The sequence below is a fragment of the Malania oleifera genome, chromosome 2 (genome assembly GCF_029873635.1).
Source record: "Malania oleifera isolate guangnan ecotype guangnan chromosome 2, ASM2987363v1, whole genome shotgun sequence".
NCBI classification, from domain to species: domain Eukaryota; kingdom Viridiplantae; phylum Streptophyta; class Magnoliopsida; order Santalales; family Ximeniaceae; genus Malania; species Malania oleifera.
The window spans coordinates 99,307,791-99,327,275 of record NC_080418.1 but is presented as its reverse complement, the minus strand read 5'-3'; the positions used below and the strand labels follow the sequence as shown (position 1 = coordinate 99,327,275).

At 33.2% G+C, this 19,485-nt stretch overlaps 1 protein-coding gene across 9 annotated transcripts in view; it reads left to right on the top strand.

The window, feature by feature from the left end:
• The first annotated feature begins 299 nt into the window (after positions 1-299).
• Positions 300-19,485, top strand: part of LOC131149261 (transcriptional adapter ADA2-like) — a 43,337-nt gene continuing 24,151 nt past the window's right edge. The window contains exons 1-11 of one of the 9 annotated variants that reach the window (XM_058099558.1): positions 300-431; positions 513-638; positions 3,131-3,186; positions 4,162-4,334; positions 8,122-8,187; positions 14,332-14,457; positions 14,564-14,639; positions 16,385-16,445; positions 16,538-16,581; positions 16,703-16,813; positions 17,817-18,042. In XM_058099558.1, the coding sequence (XP_057955541.1) occupies positions 586-638; positions 3,131-3,186; positions 4,162-4,334; positions 8,122-8,187; positions 14,332-14,457; positions 14,564-14,639; positions 16,385-16,445; positions 16,538-16,581; positions 16,703-16,813; positions 17,817-18,042 (992 nt within the window). In that variant the 5' untranslated portion in view covers positions 300-431; positions 513-585. Of the gene's footprint in view, positions 432-512; positions 639-3,127; positions 3,187-4,161; positions 4,335-8,121; positions 8,188-14,331; positions 14,458-14,563; positions 14,640-16,384; positions 16,446-16,537; positions 16,582-16,702; positions 16,814-17,816; positions 18,043-19,485 lie in introns of all 9 variants that reach the window. The other 8 variants (XM_058099560.1, XM_058099556.1, XM_058099561.1 and 5 more) reach the window with 8 other exon arrangements.

Below are 19,485 nucleotides of genomic sequence, written 5' to 3'. Positions count from 1 at the left end.
ATACACAAACTAATTGCAAATTATCGCACACAATTTAAATTATTATGATAAAAAATAAATTATTAATAAAATTAAATTTAAGAATGACGGATTATCCGTCCATCCGCCATAAATTATCCGACCCGAAATCGCCAAATCCGCCACTTAAACGAGTCGAATATGAATTATCATTTTTTCACCTGACAATCCGCCTTATCCGCCACGGATAAATCGACCCGATCCGCGCCAAGTCTAACTAGAACCCGCTAACCACAGCCAATGTAAAAATCTGCGATCCCGTATTCCGACCCAAATGTAAATTACAATGCCCGCTATTGGGCGCGTGGGCTGGAGCCCCGGTCAAGTTTTGATAAGGTTTAGCCCACAGAAGCCAGAAATAATCGAGGAACGCAAGAGCTCCGGACCACGGTGCCGCGTTGGCGTCGAATTTGGTACACCCTGCTAGGGTTTCCCTTTTTTTTTTTTTTAAAAATATTATTTATTTTTTGAAAATCCCTTTTGTTGGTTAATAGATTTGTTCGCGCGACGCAGTTGCAATCGGGGAACTTTTAAATCTTTTTCACTGTAATCAGGTTACTAGGATAGATGGGTCGCTCGCGCGCTTTCCCTCATCCTCTTGACGACGATCCTGGTCAAAGGTCGGTCCTCGCAGTTTATCCTCCATTGGATGTTAATTCGGCTCTGAACGGTTTATTTGCTTTCCCTTTTAATTAATTGATTGATTAGTTGAAGCGTATTGGCATGAAATCCTGTTTGTTTCATTGTTCTGTATCCGTAACGTGAGTTCGATATATTTTGAAAACATCTTTATGGAATTTTTAGTCAGAGTGAGTTCTTCATATGGTGAAACGCTCTGAGGGGTCATTTGGTACAGCTCAGAAGTAGAAGCGATTCTACAATGTAAAAATACTTTTAAGCTGGTTTGCAACAATTCAATTTAGTGAAATTTCTGTTAGAAAATTTTCATAATCTTTAGCATATTTTATGAACCATGACCATGTAAGGACATAGAAAATAATTCATGACGTCTTCTGCCATTTCTACCCACACTACTGACCTTTGATGTAAGTATTTCGTCTTTTCTTCTATCCCTGTTAATCAAATTTGAATAATACAGAAATTACTTGTTCTTCTCTCCCCTTACTCACTCTTATATTTGGCTTACTGATAGAAATTTTATTAAACTCGGTTGAGTGAGTGGTGAGAGGTATCTAGATCCCTTTAATATAGTTCTATAAATGAGTCCATCCATCAAAGTATCATAAATGTATACAGATAGCCTCTACATACCTTCAAAGGTGAATGTACCATGATTTACTGTGGTACATTCCTTAATATATAGATTACTGAGATCCCATGGATATTGCTAGTATATCTCCATTATTCCAATGTATCATGGGAGATTTTTTATTAATCATCAAGGAACATAAATTTGGTCATTATATCGTATATATCAGTAAGTATGGTAGTTGACTTTGGTCAATGTACCTATTATCAGTTCGTGAATTAAGATATGTATTAATTCTTAATTAATTATAGACATACATATGCGTGCGCACACACGCAGAGACACCCACCATGTGATCATGAAGACCACACACATATACATATAAAAATCCAACATTTAGTTAAAGGTGAACTTCGATCTAAATTCAATTTTGGAGGAAGTGTCATCCACCCACTTTCCTCTAGAAGAAAGTTCAAGTTTAAACTCTATTTCCTGGTTTAAGAATGTGATTAACTGACCAAATTGTTGAAAGCTAGCCTAAAAATAATTTTGCAGTGTAGTCCTCTCACAATATGAATTTTTGTTTCAAGCTTGTCCAGAATTGGTATGGAATCTTTCTTACTTTGATGAAAAGCATATAGGTAGAGGTTGTAGAGCTAAGCTTTAATATGTTCAGGCTTGTCTTGTTTAATAAAATGAGCTAGAAAGTTCAAAATTGAGCTCAAATTTTGTTTGTGTATTTGAGCCTAAACGAGCTGAACTGAGTGCTGTTCATATTCTGCTTAAAAAAGTTAAAACAAGCCATGGCTAATATAAGATTGCAAACTTACATAGTTTACTATTGAACTTTAAAATTAAAATTGGAATCTTTTGTTAATTTAAATAAATGAGCCACCTAGTCCATTTATGGTCTTAGTTTTAGCATTTTGATTTGTGTTTACAGTATTGTTTTATGAATATTTTTTAAAACATAATTACAAACATGTGTTTGGCAAGGTTTTGAACTTATTTGGGTCATAATTTGACTCATTTGTGGGCTCGTCAAGAGACTTTTGATTAGCTTCAGTAATAACTCATTTTAAATTGGTGCCATTTTACATATTTAACCAAAGTACTTTCTCACAAGTCATCATTAATCACAACACAAAACATACTAAATAAAGCTATTGTGGAGCTAATAAATGAGTCCGCCTCTAAACTAGTTAAATGAGCCAACTTGCAAGCTTGGTGAGCTGTGTACCATAGCTCAAGTTTTAGTCATTTAGTTGGATGTTTCAAATCTAAGGGTGAGCATGGCTCAATTATGATTTATCTTAATGAACATGTGTGAACTAGACATTATTGAGTATATCATGAATATTCTGGCTTGTTGCAATTATTCAAGATTTGAGGACTTGTAAGAAAAAGTCCAAAAGCTATGCATTTTTCACTCTTTTGCATTTGTTTTATGACTATATTAATGTGTCTCATTTCGCCTTGTTATGGAATCTTATGATGTTTCCTATTCCTGTTGAAGGCTATAATAATTAAGTCTTAAGTCTTTATTTTTTGTCAAATTTATTTTTTACTCTTAGACTTTTTTGATTTTTAATTTTTTAATACATCTGTAATTTTTACTCTCTTTTATTATCTTAGGATATAAAAATTTTCTAATAAAGCCTATTTTTTATACATGTTTGTATCACTCTTTAGAAGTCCACTTGAGCATGTGTCCTTTGAGATAACTTTTCGTAAAGTTAGTAGTGGCATTTGATTCCAAAGTTAATTCTATATCCTTTTCTACAAGTTTCCTGACACTTGCTATGTGTTTGACAATTAAAAAATATGCAAATAATTTTATTTGTGTTTTTGATTTGATATTAAAATTCCCCCTTCACTCTCTTATTTTTGTTCTTTCAGTAGGTCCAAGAGGAAAAGAACTACTTCAAGTGTAGAGAATCTAGAGACTGCATGTACCGGTATGTCTCCTGCAATATATAATTCTATGGGGGAATACCTGCTACGACACTCCTCACCCCCTGCCTCGAAAAATAATAATTAGAGAGTGGGGAGTGGGGATAAAAGGGAGAACAAATTTGGTTGTGTCCAGATAAATGCATTTATTGACATGAACAAATTTACTTGAAAACCATTGTTAAGTCTTCTGAAAATAAATTGTTCATCTATTTGATGTTTTTAAACTTTGAACTGGTCTGTTAGGCTAGTGCTCCTTATAGTTCTTCAGCAGGTAATTTTTAAAATTTTTAATTCTTTTTTTTTTTTCCCCTTTTTTTGTGGGCTTTTGTTTTGGTGTGTTAGGAGAAGAAAAGGGATGCTAATATAGTTTCCAGGAAAGCTCTTAAGGAATGTATTTGTAGCACATGGATCCAGTAAACCACAGCATAATATTGATGGTAGCACTTAAGAGGCTTTGATAAAGGAAAGAATAGGAAAGCTTTATGGCAATGCTTCATTATGGCTATAATTTGGTGTGTTTGAATAGAAAGGTGCTAGAATTTTCAAAAGAGTGGCTATGTCTATTAATTTGCTTTGGAGTAGAGTGACTTACCTTGCATCTTTGTGGGTGTTAGTAATTGGTGTTTTTTTGCTACTTCTCTTTGGAAGACATGCAGCGGGACTGGTTGGCTCTTTTGTATTGATTTTGATTTTTGTGCGTAGAATGAGAAATCTGTAATTATTTACTTTCAATGTAAAGGGAGGTTTTCATTCTCCCTGTTTTCTTTTTATTTTTATTCTTTTTGTACATTCTGCCCTCTCTAATGAAATTTCTGTGTATAAAAAAAAAATATTAGCTGTAGTGCTCAAATGAGGAGCATCATAATTTAAGCTTTGAAGTCTGACCTACAAAGTTTTAACTTGCAAGCTGAAAGCTATATTTTCGATTTCTTCACGACTTTGTTTAGTAACTCCATTTCTCTACGTGATTGGTCAAGGACTTAATGATGGGAAATGGGGTTTATACCACTGTAATTATTGCAACAAAGACGTCTCAGGGAAGATCCGAATTAAGTGCGTCATGTGTCCTGATTTTGACCTTTGCATCGAGTGCTTCTCTGTTGGGGCTGAGTTGACACCTCATAAAAGCAATCATCCATACAGGGTTATGGTTAGTAAACTCATTTATTTGCTTGTATTTTCCCTTCTCAGTTATCCATACTTGCACACACTTAATTTGGAGTGCTAAAAGAAATTGTTTAAGCCTTCATTTGGAATGTTTTTAAAAAATAAGTACCTTTTTGGAAAAAAAGTACTTATTTTAAGGGATCGTTTGGAACCACTTATGTAGAAGTGTTTCTTAGAAAAAGTGCTGAATTTAATAAGTGTTGAACTGGAAAAATGCTGAAAGTTATAAGTGGTGTTTAGTTATATTTAAAATAAGTAGTATTTGGATACTAATTTTTATTATAGGGCTAATATTTTTTAATTAACAATTTCTTTAAAATTTAAATATTTTCTATTAAAAAATAATATTAGATTATTATTCTTAATTAATAATAATCTTGTTATTAATGTATATTTATAAAATATTACTATCATATTAAATTATGATAAAAATGATATCATTAATTAAATTTAAAAACTTAATTTATTAAATGGTAATTTAAATTAATAAATAGTTCTTGTTCAATCCAGAATTGAATTATAATAACTAATATATATTTTTAAGTATATTTTAATAAAAAAATATAAATATTTATATATTTAAAATTTAAAATGATAATTATATTAATTTTATAATTTAAATTTAAATATTTTCTATTAACTAAAATAATATAATATTATTTATTAATTGGCTGTAATCTTGTTATTAGTGTATATTTATAACATATGATTATCACATTACTCTTTGTTAAAAATAGTATTAATAACTAAATTAAAAGTTTTAGTTTATTTTAATGTTAATTTAAATTTATAGATGATTCTTTTATTCATTCCATAATTTAATTATATTTTATTAATAATTAATAGGTTATAATGCATAATAAAATAATATATGATTAATTTTAATTAATAATTTAACAAATAATTATGTTAACTGTTATTTTTAATTAACGTTTAAATATTTATTAATAAAAAAAATATAATATTACTTTTTGATTAACGATAATCTTGTTCTTAATTTATATTTATAACATATGATTATGATATTAGTTTATGTTATCATAATATTATTAATTAAATTAGTATTTATAATTTTTTAATATTAATTTAAGTTAATATATGGTTCTTCTTCTTCATTCTAGAATTGAATTATGTTTCATTAATATTTAATATATTTTAATACATAATAAAATAATATATGATTATTTTCTAATATATTTTTTAAATTATAAAATAGCCACTAAATTTTCTTGTATTTACAAAATTGATCTTGCCTATGAACAGTGCCACCTATAAGTGACCAAAAAGTTATCTTAGATTGCTTCTTAAAATTCACTTAAATAATTCTAAAAAAAAGTGGTTCTGGAAAAAAACTTATTGTAACAAGTGTTTGTTGTAGTGCAAGTTAAACGGCACCTTTTTTTCCTTTTTGAAAAAAGCGCTTATATCAAGTGATAAGTGCTATAAGTATATTTTTTTAAGTGCTCCCATACGGGGGCCAGTATAGTGTCAATAAGTAGTGTCTAGTTTACACTTAAATAAATACTCATTTCAAAAAGTACTTTTCGAAACTACTTTTTTTTTTTAGGAAAATAAGTATTTTTTTGGAAAAGTACTTATATGAAAAAGTACTTATAATAAGTAGTTGCAGACTACTTTTAGATAAGTACTTTATTTTTTTTTTTTAAATTTCTTGAAAAGTACTTTTCTATAAGTGGTTTCAAATGATCCCATTAACTACTATATATTTTGTTCTCTAAATTTGCTTGATTTTTGATCTGTATAATTTTAGGATGCTTGAAATAGGGTCTTTGGGTTCAGTTATCATGGTTATGATGTTTCTGAACTTGGTTTATTCATGGCTTGAATAGTCTTATTTAATCTACTGTATACTTTCCAGTTTCCATTGTTGTTGGATGCTACACATTTTCATACTTCACCATTAGATCTTTTTTATTTATGAGTTTCTTGTTGGAATGGATTTTACTAAGTAATAAATCATAAGGATAGTAATGCATAAAGGAGGACAAGGCCCACTCCAGCTCTAGTATTGGCAGGTCTAGGATGTCTGCTTATTGGGGATCTCTGCACATTTTAAGCATTTGTTAATAATTTATCAGACTATCATAAGCCTGGACTAGACTGGCTTGTCAGACTGAGTTCGACCAGTCACTTTGTAGGTCGGGATCAAGAAGAAATTTACTTTTTACGCCAGGGTCAATGCAGTTGGCTTGGCATGTATCAGTTTGACTCGACTAGAGTCCTATATGATATATGAATGCTATTTAACTTATTTTACCATTGTCTATAAAGGCTGTGAAATAATTTTATCACAATTAAACAAATACTTGGTTCAAAAAAATTATTTCTACTAGTTGAGTTATGTGTTAATTGTTTTTTTCTCTAAAAAAGTTTTTCAAAAGTGAGAGAATTAAACATGATGGGAACAAATTTGGTGGGTTTCCACCAAGAGCCTATTACTTAAATTTTCTAATATTTCCTGAAGAAAATGCTGCACTAAAACTTGTGCACACACGCACACACATGTATACCACCAGATTCACCCACAAGTTTGGCTGGTCCGACCAACTAAGTAGTTTTAATGAATTGGCTCTGGTTTTAAAACCATGCTATAATATTATCAACCTAGAAATATCATTTATCATTTGAGCATTAACTAAAAAAAAAAGTGGACCTATCACTGCATTAATTCCAAGAAAGATACATCTTAAAATCACCCTTCAGGCCTTCACAGTTTCCATGTTTTAGAGCTGCTCCACAATCAATTCATTTGCAGTGCTCCTGAACATATCTCTCTCAATAAAAGTGACCAAACAATCATTTAGCCACCCATATCCTGTTTCCTATAGAACCGCACAACCAATTTTTCACAAGTTTCATTAAAGAAAGTATCCTACACATGGTAGGGTAGTAAATCTTAAAATCAGTGCTAATTGTGTAAGTAATTAATTAATCAATAAGCAATATCTTTTCTTGTCTCAACAAACTTATATGCAAGGCTGCCAATTCCTTTTAACTAAAAAAATTTCAATGTTAGCATGCTGCATGCATAACAATTATGTAACTCTCAGGTTTGAGTATCAAGTGCTATGCTATCTGTTGGAGAAATTCACACATCTAATTCATTTATATTTTTGAATTCTGAAAGAAGTCTTATAATTTATTAATTGGACTTTGAACCCATGTAAGCAATTTGACTGGGTGCAATTCCTAAACACACACACTGCATGCATTGTGGGGGCTATGGCACACCTGATGACTCTTTTGATCTTGCCTGTTGGTGTTAGATCTGGTTGAAATGGCTGATCTATGTGTTATAAAAAATAAAAAATTCTGTAAAATGGAGTATTGTGGTTTCGATGATGGTGTGTTGCAGGGACAAGGGAGGACCAAAAGAATACAGCTTGGGGCTGAAAGTGAATTCATGGTGGCCTATACTAATAGTAAATAAGGCCCTGAATTTACTTGAATTGTGAAATGCATTCATGCATCCAAACAGGAGCTAGCTGTTGAATTGAATTGAATTAGGCAAATAGCAAATTTTTACTTGGAAGATTGTTAAGATGGGGGTTAATATGTACCTAATGATGCATTATAAAATAACCGCATTTTTATATTTTTCCATTCTCATTTGTGGATCTTATTGATATAACTTTTAATTCTATTTGGAGATTAATCCAAAAATATAATATACTCTGAAACTGCTTGCATATTTTATATATGTACTTAATTATTCTCCCCCCCCTACCCACCCCCTTTTTTTCCTGCAGGACAACCTGTCACTCCCACTTATATGTCCTGATTGGAATGCAGATGAAGAAATATTACTTCTAGAGGTATTCCTACAGGTTAATCCAAGCTGATTGTTCTTAATCTAATTGGACTCCATTTAAATTCTCTGTTAATAAGAATCATTTTAGCCAACATATCATTGCATTTGACTTGGAGAGCTTATGCGAGTCTGTTGACAATATGGAGCATTGTGTTTCTTAAAAAGGATTATTCTTGGACGAGTTGTTGGCAGGACAATGAATAGATGAAGAATTTATATGCAGTCATCATCTCAGTCATGGTGTGAAGTTCCTTCTATTTCCCAAAAGACTTAGTGAACGTCCATTATTAGGGCAGCTTGATGTGTGGGACCGGGGAGGTGCTATGGATAACAGGTTAGTGTTAGCCATTTTAAGAACATAGAAAACCAAGTAGGAAATTTAAAGGGTCTTTTGGTATCAATCTCATTATGAAAAAGAAAACCAGAAACAAAAACTAGAAGTTGAAACTAGCAACTTGTTTGATTAATATTTCCAAAATTAAAAAAAAATTAAAAATGTAATTGAACTCATGGTCGTTTTATTTTTTATTTTAATTAAAATTATGTATTTGAATGAATGATTTAATTCACAAGTCATTTTTTTTTGAGAAGTACAATAGCAACAAGTTGCCACAACAATAAAATACCGTAAATGTTGGTTTTGAGTTCTTGTGAAAGTTTACTACAAAAACATAAATTTAGCAAACGAAACAAATGTGCATGCATTGTCGTAACTTGTTTTATCCCTGAAGAGCAACAGAAACTGAAGACAGAGTAAAAATGACACCATACAACCTCTAATTTTTTTAGGGGGTCTTAGGCATTATGCTCCTTCAAGTGAGTGTTGTCCTGTTAAAATCCTCAATGAGTCTGCTCCATAAAGAAATGGTTGATGCTGGAAGTGAGCTTTTCTTGGAGGATTGAGGGGACTCCAATGCTAATAAAAAGGTATACTACCCACTCCCATATTGTTAAATAGTATTGATAATTTTAATTTTTTTTGTTCCAGAAGGAAAATTCTACTGAGGGAAGGGTTATTGGTATTAATCATGGTTTTAAAACTCGGGCCAGTGACAACCTGGTGAAGCCATCAGGTCAGTTCGGCTGGTCAAATTGGCAAGTCGAATCGGTGGTCGAACCAGTGATATTATGTATTATATATATATATACATATATATATATATATATATATATGTATGTATGTATTTATGTATATATGCGTGTGTCAAATATGGCTTAATGGTGATTTTGATGTTGATAATTATTATATCATTTAAATTTAAATAAATATTAAATAGTAATGAGAGCATATTAATATATTAAATTTACTTAAATGGGTAAAATTTTTTGTTTAATTAATAAATATTAAATAATAATTATGTAAAGTTTTGTTTAGTTATGATTTATTTACATTTTGTTTGGATCAAGAATTTTATTTAAAAAAGAACATGAAAGAAAATAAGTAGGAAATTTATCTTCTATTATATTTTTCTTTCTATATTAAATACCCTAAAAATAAAATTTGTTCTAGTATGTTTCAAAGTTAAGAAAAATTAAATGTTAATTTAATTTTTTAAATTTATTTATTACAAATTTTGTTTTTGCTTTTTCACTTTTTATAACCAAGTATGAAAGCATTTGGATTTTTTTTTCTTCATATTTGTAGTTATTTTTTTTTTTAATATTTTCAAGTTTAATACATGATTTAGGGTAGAGATTTTTGAAATTTGATAAATTCTATATCTATTACATATTTGGAACATTTTAGATGCATGTGAAAACTAGGTCAACCTAGTCGACTTGCGGAGTTTGCCCAGGTTGGACCATGTCATTTGAGCCTGACCAAGCTGACACTGGTTTCCCAAAATTTTGGTTTTTGCCCTTCACTCGGACTGGTGAGTTGACCAGCTAGACCGGCTAGTCCAGTCCGGTTTTCAAAACTATGCTATTGATTCAATGTTTTGTTTTGTTTTTGTTTTTGTTTTTGTTTTTGTTTTTCTTTTTTTTCTGTCGGGGGTGGGGATAGAGAAACAACAAAGATCCATGAAACCTCCTTGAAGGGATGGGAATTAAGCTACTGAGTCCTTTAGGGGAAGATTTGAAGGTGTTTGATACTCTCCAAGACTTATGAGAGGGAAAAAAAAGAGGGTGCAAAATGAGTCAAATAAATTAGCTACTTTTGTAAATTATGGAGGGGGAACGGAGTGAGGCAATGGGGGTTAAATTGGTTGAGTTATGAGGATCATTAGTTGGAATGTGAGGGTTTTAGGGAATGTGAGAAAAGGGGCCTTATTAGAAAATCTTGAATAGAAGCGCTAAGATATTTTTTACTTCAAGAAACTAAACTGGAAAGTGTATATTTGTTTTTTGTTCGTTTTCTTCTTCCAGGGGGTGGGGTTGGTCCGAAGTTTATGAGAGGATAGGTGTAAGGGGTGGGAGGCTCTTTCCTCTCAAGGGTGGCCGGGGGTAATTCTTATTATATGAGATGCTCCATTTTCAAAATCAAAAGTCTTGTGGGTTTCTTTTCCTCATTGGTTTTGTTGGAAGTTAAATGACTTTGTGCTCTTGCAAGCCTTGCTCGGAGATCCTTTTGTGGCATTAGTTATATGATGCATATGGGTTATCTTTGGTGGCTTCTAGGGGGAAGCAATTTCATGGGGAGAAAAAATGGGCATGTTAGTTTACTTAGGTGGGTTCTAGTTGTGTGGCACCACGCACTGGCCAAAACTTCTCCAGCCATTGGCCCTTTGAAAGTCCCAACCTCCTGTACTTTTTTCATCACACCACCACAACAATTGTAATCCCCATCACCAGATCTACACTCAACTGAAGTTTCAGCGCTGGAGTCTTGCCACCGGCAATGCACACGCCCTATGCGCTGGCGATACACAGGTGGGACTCTGCCCGAGTCTTCTCCTGTTTCCAATTTTGCGAGAAATTGCTTCAATCGCGAGATTTTGGGCTTTCTGCACGATATTTTGATCTGCAAGGAGATATTTGATTGTGGACACAATATATTGCAACCAAGCACAATAATTTTGGCACGATACCCTGAAATTGCCGCTGCCAACATCAAAATTCAGGTTTTGTTGCTGTAATTTGTGATTTTTCTTCGTTAATTTGTTTCATTTCGGTAGGACAATCAATACCAAAGTGAATTAAAATTGTTTTTGAGAAATTGGGAGTAAGGCTTGTGGGAAATTGTGTTAAAAGGTTGCAATATTTTGCTGCAGCATTTATATGCATAAATTCAGCAACATGGTGACAAATTATAGGAAAAAAGGAATGCCATTTGCCAAACTTTGGGAACGATTTCAAGCTTTTCAACACCTTTCTCAAATGTGGAGAAAAGGTTTGCAAAATCATTATTGATGGAAGATGTCCAATGAATGTGGTTTCCGTAAATGGAGTCACTCAAATGCAGCTCCAACCTTAACCGCACCCAGAGCCTTATGTGATATCTTGTGTTAATAACTCTACTATACATGTTTGTGAAATATGTTTTGTTCCTATCCAAATGGGTGAATATTGGCTAATGTTTGGTGTGATATCCGACCTATCAAGATTGGCCATGTACTCCTTGGTTGGATGATTTGGTTGTGACTCAAGGACATGAGAACACGTATGTCTGTCATTGTAATGGGAAGAAAGTCATCTTGAAGCCTGCTTTACCAATCAATCGACACAAAGAATCAGCCATAGTTACTCAACTTGAAAACACTATGAGCAAGGAAATGCAAGTGTCTGAATACATCCAAAGTCATTCAGACATTCCTATTGTTGAGTTTGTTATTTCTGATGAGTTCATTGAAGCTAATTCTCAAGTCAAGTCTATGGTGCTGCTAATGGAATGTGGTTTCTTGCCTCATTCAAGCATTGGCTTTCAAAAATTGCAAGTTTGCTTCTTCATTTTGATCCTCCAATATTTCAAAATTCGAAGCCAACTATTTTCTAACTGGGAGAGAGTTGATGTAGGACAAGAAGCAAGACCTTGGGTAGATCCTTGCTGGAGAATAATTAAGAAGAGTAGGGTTAAGAAATTGTTGGGTTTAGTTAGTAGTTTGTTATGTCTGTTTAGTATTAATGAGTCTAGGATTATGTGTATCTGGGGGTTGTTTGTAATATTTGTGTAAAGTAGGGTTGTGTTTGTAATGTAATGTAGTTTTAGGGGTTTATGTGTAATTTCATGTAGAGAGGCTTCTTAAAAATAGTGTGTGAAAGCCATGCTGTAGGAGTTGTTGATGAATTTGAATTGTTAACTGAACATGAGTTCCCCCCCTGGTATCTCCTCTCTCCTCCCTTCCCTTTCCTTCCTCTCTTCTATTTCTTATAAATTCTCCCATGGCTGCAGAACTTTGATGCTGCCCCTGCATCACAAGGGCATCTATTTTCTCCTTTTTTGTTTGCTTTTGTGATGGATATCTTGAGTAGATTGGTTCATAGGGTTGTAGATAGAGGGCTTGTGAGAGGAGGGATTGCGGTGGGGAGTAGGAGTATAGGGTGTTGTGGTGTCTCACCTTCCATTTGTGGATGCCGCAATTTTTGTATTAGAGGTTCATAAGGAGTCTTTTCTTAATGTGCTTACTATTTAACAATTGTTTTAGAGGCTTCCTAGTTTAAAATAATTTGGGAAGAGTGGTTTAGCTTGTATTAACTTCAATGATTCTAGATCTGTGGAGTTTTCTTCTATAGATGGGTGTGGTATCAAGTATCATTGGCCATTTGACTCATCTAGAAGTACCTTTGGGTGGTATTCTTGGTTGGTTTGCTTTTGGGTTTTTGTAGCAGAGAAGGTGTCCAAGTGATTAGATGGTTGGAAGGGAACTTTATGCTACCAAGGTTGGAGGATTACCTTTATTCAGGCTTGACTTTCTAGTATCCTATATCCCTCTTTATTTCATTTCTATTTTTAAAATTTGCGTGGGGTTAGGTGGAAATATTGGGAAGTCAAGGGGGATTTTTTTGGTTTGGGTTGGGGGAGAATGAGTGTTGTTTGGTTAGTTTGGATATTGTTGATTTAAGGACGGGGATTCAGGTCTTGGAATGGGCTTCTAAAACATTGCTTTAATAGGTAATGGCTTTGGCATTTTTCCCTAGAGAAACCTCCTTTGGCACAAAGTTATTAAAAGTAAATTTAGCATGCAGTGTAATGAGTGGGCTGCTAATATGTGGCTAAGATGTTCTCTTGAGAGCTCTTGGAAGTGTAATTTGCTGATCTATCCTCCCTTTATCCCATACACCAAATTTATTATAGGTAATAGGAATGGCATTTGGTTTTAGGAAGACACTTGGATGGTTGATCCTGTGCTTTGCACTTCCTTTACTCATATTTATAGACCTATGAAGTGAGCTGTCTTCTTTGTTATGCTTGGTGGAAGGAAGTAGTCCTTCCCCCTGTAGGGACTGTTGAGGGGGTACTCGTTTATTTATTTTTTTATTTTTTAATACTTTGAGCCATGAATATCAATCTTCATTCTACCATTTGGAAGGCCAAAGTCTCCTCTAAGATTCGGGCTTTTACTTGGTTAGTTGTTCTTATTTGAGTGAACACAAACAATCTGTTTCTGAGTAAGAGGCCTTTTAAGGCTTTATATCTGGGTGCTTGTCCATTATGTTTCATCAATTAAGAATCTGCTTCTCACCTGTCCCCTCATTGTTCATTTTCTTGGAGGGTCTGGAACAAGCTGTTTCAATTATTTGGAGAGTTAGGTTTGTATGGAGTTGGTGGAGGATTGTTAACTATTGCATTTAAAGGTTTTGGAAGAGTTGAGTTGGTTCAGCTTTGTGGAGATGTGGGTTTTTTGCTGTCTTGTGGGGTATTTGGTTTTTTTTTTTTTTGGGGGGGGGGGGGGGGGTTGCTTGTATTTAGACAATGAAGAGGATGACTTGCTCCATGCTTTGGGATAGGGCATGGTATGTGGTCATTATTGTTGGCTTCTGCAGCTGGTTGTTTTAAAGCTTTGTCTTTTTCAAATCTTTAGAGTGATGTGCTTACTGATTTTTTCCCTTGCAATTATCATCACTTATAAGGAGGATTTCTTATATGAATATTCTCTCATCTTCAATAAAATTTGTTCTTTTTCTATCAAAAAGTAAAACATTGCATGTGACATTTAAAGAATATGTATTTGCCTTTATCTTCTAAATATAGACAAGTTTCTGTTTGTAGGGAATTGAAATGTATGGGCTAGGGAATTGGACTGAAGTTGCAGAGCATGTTGGAACGAAGAGTAGATCAGAATGTCTTGGCCACTATAATGCTATATATATGAACTCCCCATGCTTTCCTCTTCCTGTATGATTTTTTTTTTCTTTTTTAAAAGTTATTTGCAGTTCTTTTCTCAAAAGCCTCAGTTGCAACTAATAATGGTTATAATATTCCTAATAATATGTTCTCCTAGGACATGTCTCATGTCATGGGAAAGAATAGAGAGGAGCTCCTTGCTATGACTAAAGAGCATTGTGAAGCAAAGAAAGGTTAGTTTGTTAATGGTTTCTTATGTTGTCATACCTTTGTTTTTGGAGTTTCTATTTGATGAAGCAACCCTTCACTTGTAACACTTGTAAAAATCAATTATATATCACATATAACAAATATTTATATAAGTGGTTGTTTGATCAATTACAAAAAAGGTTCTTTTAACTCATTAAGTATTTGTCAAAACCTCTTACTAACAAATTTTTTAGTTGGGAGATGCTTATGGCCTATCATACCTAGGAGGTTTAACTTCTACTTGAGATTTTTAATATAATAATATGACAATCTCATATTATAATCTATTATAAAAAATATAATGTTTTATTGTAATATTTAATACTATTATAATATAGTTTACACCATTTTATTTGTAAAAATGTAATAACATGTTTTACTATATAACAGAATAATACATAGGCTATCATAATATTATAATAGTATATTATTATATTATTTCGAGCCACAATGCTTCTTGCTTTATGAGGATAGGGGGAGGGTCGTCACAATGTATGCAGCCTTACCCCTGTTTTCTGTGCAGAGAGGCTGTTTTCTTGGACTTGAACCCGTGATTCAATAGGTCACAGAGGAGAAACCTTACCGTTGATTCAGGGCCCGCCCTTATATAGTTATTGAAAACAGAAAATAATATTGTGATCTAATAGTATCTTTATATAGTTATATCATATTATAGTAATGTTTTGATAAAAGTATGATAATGTAATTTACTTCAATGCTATTTAATATTATTTTATTCCAATATTGTAATATCGAAATATTTTATTGTGTTTTTCACTTTTTTGAATATAATATAATTCTATATATGATTATTTATTATTTTCATGTTAAATGATAAGATTACCATATCTCCAACGTACTGATAGATTATATATAATAGTAGAATAATATATTAGTATATGACCATGTAATATATATAGTATATTATTATTTTAACATTCATTACCTATGATTGATTGTTACTAATTCACCTCAGGAAATTAGAGAATAAGGGATGTGATTTGATTTATGTTCTGGTTTAATGGCTATTTTGATTGTGTTTGCCCATATAATCACACCTCTAACGTTATTCCGGGGTAGGTTGGATTGATTAATAAAAGTGCAGATCTTGATTCCCAGTTCTTCTCCCTTCTTTGCATCTTCTCCTCTATTCTTCTGCTGTGTTCACCAAAGGTTCTATTCCTCTCCCCTTATTCCCTTTTTCTCCATTCTCTATCCATAGTATTTTTCTTATACTTCTTTTCAAATATTTTGTCTTATATCACTAACTGAGTGAAAATTGACTGGTTGGCGTACGGTTCACCATATGAGGGATTGTATGCAACCATGCATCGCAGTTTAGATCTGATCCAGCTAAAAAAATTTGTGAATCGCAGTTGTTGCACATTTGTATGAAGGATATCTTCTTCCTTTTCTTTAGGCAATAACGGATGGAGCTAAACCAACTAAAATATCTGTGGATTGTTGTTGCACATTCTTATGACTGATATCTTAATTTTTTTTAGGGATGGCAGATGGAGGAACAACCAGTGCTATGTTTCTTTCTATCATTCTTAGATTTTAGTAGCTTAGTTTTGCTTTGAAAATTCTAATGATTACTGCTCACTCCTGTTTTGCATGTATGCATGCATACTTTTGAATTCATTGATGTGATCTCTTTGTTTTCAGCAGTGTGCATTCATGCCATGCAAAGAGGTTGATGGTTCTTGCATGATTTTTGTTGCTTCAGGATTTCCTATGCATGGGGAACTTACTTTGAAAGAAGAGTCTCCATTATCTGCAAAGGAAAAGTACAGCAATCTTCATGGCATGGCCATTGTCATTTTTCCTATATTTTGTTCCGCATTTTGATCCTCCTAATTCGTTGGATGTGATTGATCAGGGTTGAAGGTCCAGCAGGTCGATCCTCATCTAGCACAACTGCTGGTATGGCAATTAATTATCTTGTCTCATATATATTGTTTGGTATTCTTTTTCAGTGAACTCTGTAGGAATATTTTTATGATAGAATTAATGGGTGGATAAAAATTTTCTCCTTTTATATCAGTTGTAAGTTTTGGCATGGGTTCCAGCAGTGGTAACACATCTGCTAGTGCAGTTAAGAAAGCATCTAATGTGAACCAAATTAGAGATGATTATGATGGTGTTAAAGTGGAAGGTAGGGGTCTTGTATTTTTTTTGTGCATCTTCTGGATATTTACTGCACTTAATTGTGGTTACCGAATCAAATGGGAAGTAAACTATTTGCTTTAGCTGATTGAAACCTAATGCATCCTGTTCTTGAGTGTACCAGGTGTTGGGTAGCAAGCTCACTCAGCCCACCTAATTATCTCTCTCTCTCTCTCTCTCTCTCTCTCTATTTATGTTACCAGTTGGATTGGACGTGACTAAATTATCATGATATTTTTTTTGAGTGGCAGTTATTTGTATGGCAATGGTTTGAATATGATGTGCTTGGCTTTTATTTTGGAATACTATGTGGAAACCAGCTGTCGTCTGGTTCTGCTCTCTTTCCAGTATTTTAGATTCCATGATGGAATTTCCACCTCAGCACAGTAAAATACTTGAACTCAACTCGACTAAAAAATGTTGAGCTCGAAACTTGAATCGAACTTGATCGATTTCATAATTGTTAAACTCAAACTTGACTCAACTAGAAGTTTATACAACTTGAGGTCGACTCAATTAAGCTCGACTTGATTATAAATTAATATTAAAGTCTCAATTAGGCTTGAAACTCAACTCGAGTACTATTATTGAGCTTGAACTCGACTTGTTCAAATACTTGAGTAGCTCGAAGTCGACTCAAATTCGAGTAGAATCAAGTCGAGTCTAGTTGAGTTAGGGGACGAGTCGAGTTTGAGTAGCTTGCAAGTAAGCTTGATTCACTTACACCCCTAGTTATGATTGAAATAGTATGCCAATGTCAAAAGTGAATCCTTGCTATGACTTGTCAAAAGGGACCTCTTAAGTGCACAAAGCAACCATGTGAAGCATGATGCTGATTTTTAAAGAGTTTTCTTCCCTAAGGGTTGTTCTGATACTTGGTATTTACCTTAAAAAAAATCAAGCAATTTGCTATGTTTTGAGTTGAGAAAGAAACCGTAAATATTCTATTTTAGTAACTAAAATGCTGAATAATGTTTGCGCTGCATTGTCAGCGGACTCACAAGCAGACAGGAGCATAGGAGAGAAGAAGCCTAGGACTTCAGGAGATGAGGGGCCTTCTTTGACAGAGTTTAGTGGCTATAATCCCAAGAGACAAGAGTTTGAGATTGAATATGACAATGAGGCTGAGCAGCTACTGGCAGACATGGAATTCAAAGACACGGACACTGATGCTGAGCGTGAACTGAAACTGCGAGTGTTGCGTATCTACTTGAAAAGGTATACTATCACATTTTTTCCCCACTATGTACTTAAATGAGTACCTGTGTAATAGTATGCATGAAATTTTGACATAATGAACGACTCAAGATTGATAATTGGTCAAAATTCTATGCTTAAAAACTAAAATGTACATTTTTAGATTTGTAACTCAAAGAAAACTTTGAGGAAATTAAAATGCCTGAGAGCCATTCTGTCATTAACTTCCAAGGCACTGCAAGTGAACTCTCAAAAGTTGAAACGACTGAAATACTTTTATTCACCTAAAGTATCATAAAATATCACAAAAATAAGTAACCAGAATAGCTCAGTGATATGAAATATGTGCTCTCTAGGGTTCAAAATTTGAAAAAACATATCCTGTAATACTCTCTGAAATTTATAAGCAATTCTTCTCCAAGAATTCATGACGGGTCAAAACCTATAGAAACAAACCAAGGCCTCTAACCAGTACACCATCCTGGCAGATAGGTTTTAGAAAAAGAAAATATGATAATTCTTGAATCTGTTTTTTTTGGGGGCCTAGATCGCTTTGTCTGGGCCTAGAGCACAAGCTAATGATACAAGAAATATTCATAGTAACAGTTCCAGTGGAAAAAAATTCTTGAAATTTATGTAAAATTATTATCATATATTATGATCATGAATTCGTAAATTGATATCTACATCAGACTGTATACTATGACTTTATCTTTTTTCTTCACCCATATACTTTCATGAATACTTGTTTATAAATTGTAATGTGAACTTGTTTATCGGTCAACATTTTATGCATAAACAAGGATGATAATCTGTTATCTATTATGCTGCTTATCTACTACAATAGAGTCTGCACTATAATCACTTGTTTTGCTTTCTTACTCATCCATATACTTTAATAGATATGTATTGATCATTTCCCATAAACCTGTAGGAAGCCTTACTTAGCGAATCAATGAGAGTTTGACAACTTTGCTTTCAGTCTATGGCTTAGTTATTAGAGAGCAATCACCATTGATTATTTGTGGTCAAGATGCCATCTAGAAGTTGCAATGATAACATGCTTGGAATTTGCATTAATTCCTAAAGGATTTCCAACAGATTTGGCAACTTTGAGTTTGCTTTTCAATCTGTGTCGTAAAAAAAAATAGAAATTTTATACCATGCTATTGAGTGAATACTGTTATTATGATTGACTTCCAAGAAAAGCATGAAATGTTTTATTGCGAGGTCGAGGGCAGGCCTTGATGCATCTGTAAGATTGCTTCTTTGTGATATCATGTCAGGGTTGTAAATAGCCTGTCTACCTGCTGGGTTTATGAGTATGACTGCATCAATCCTAACCTCCCCAAATCTCATTTTGGTGGGAACGTTGTGCACTTTCTGATTTTTATGCATCTGCATTTTAATGTTCATTTTATTTAATTTTATCAATGATTCTAATGCCTTTGGGACATGCTGGCA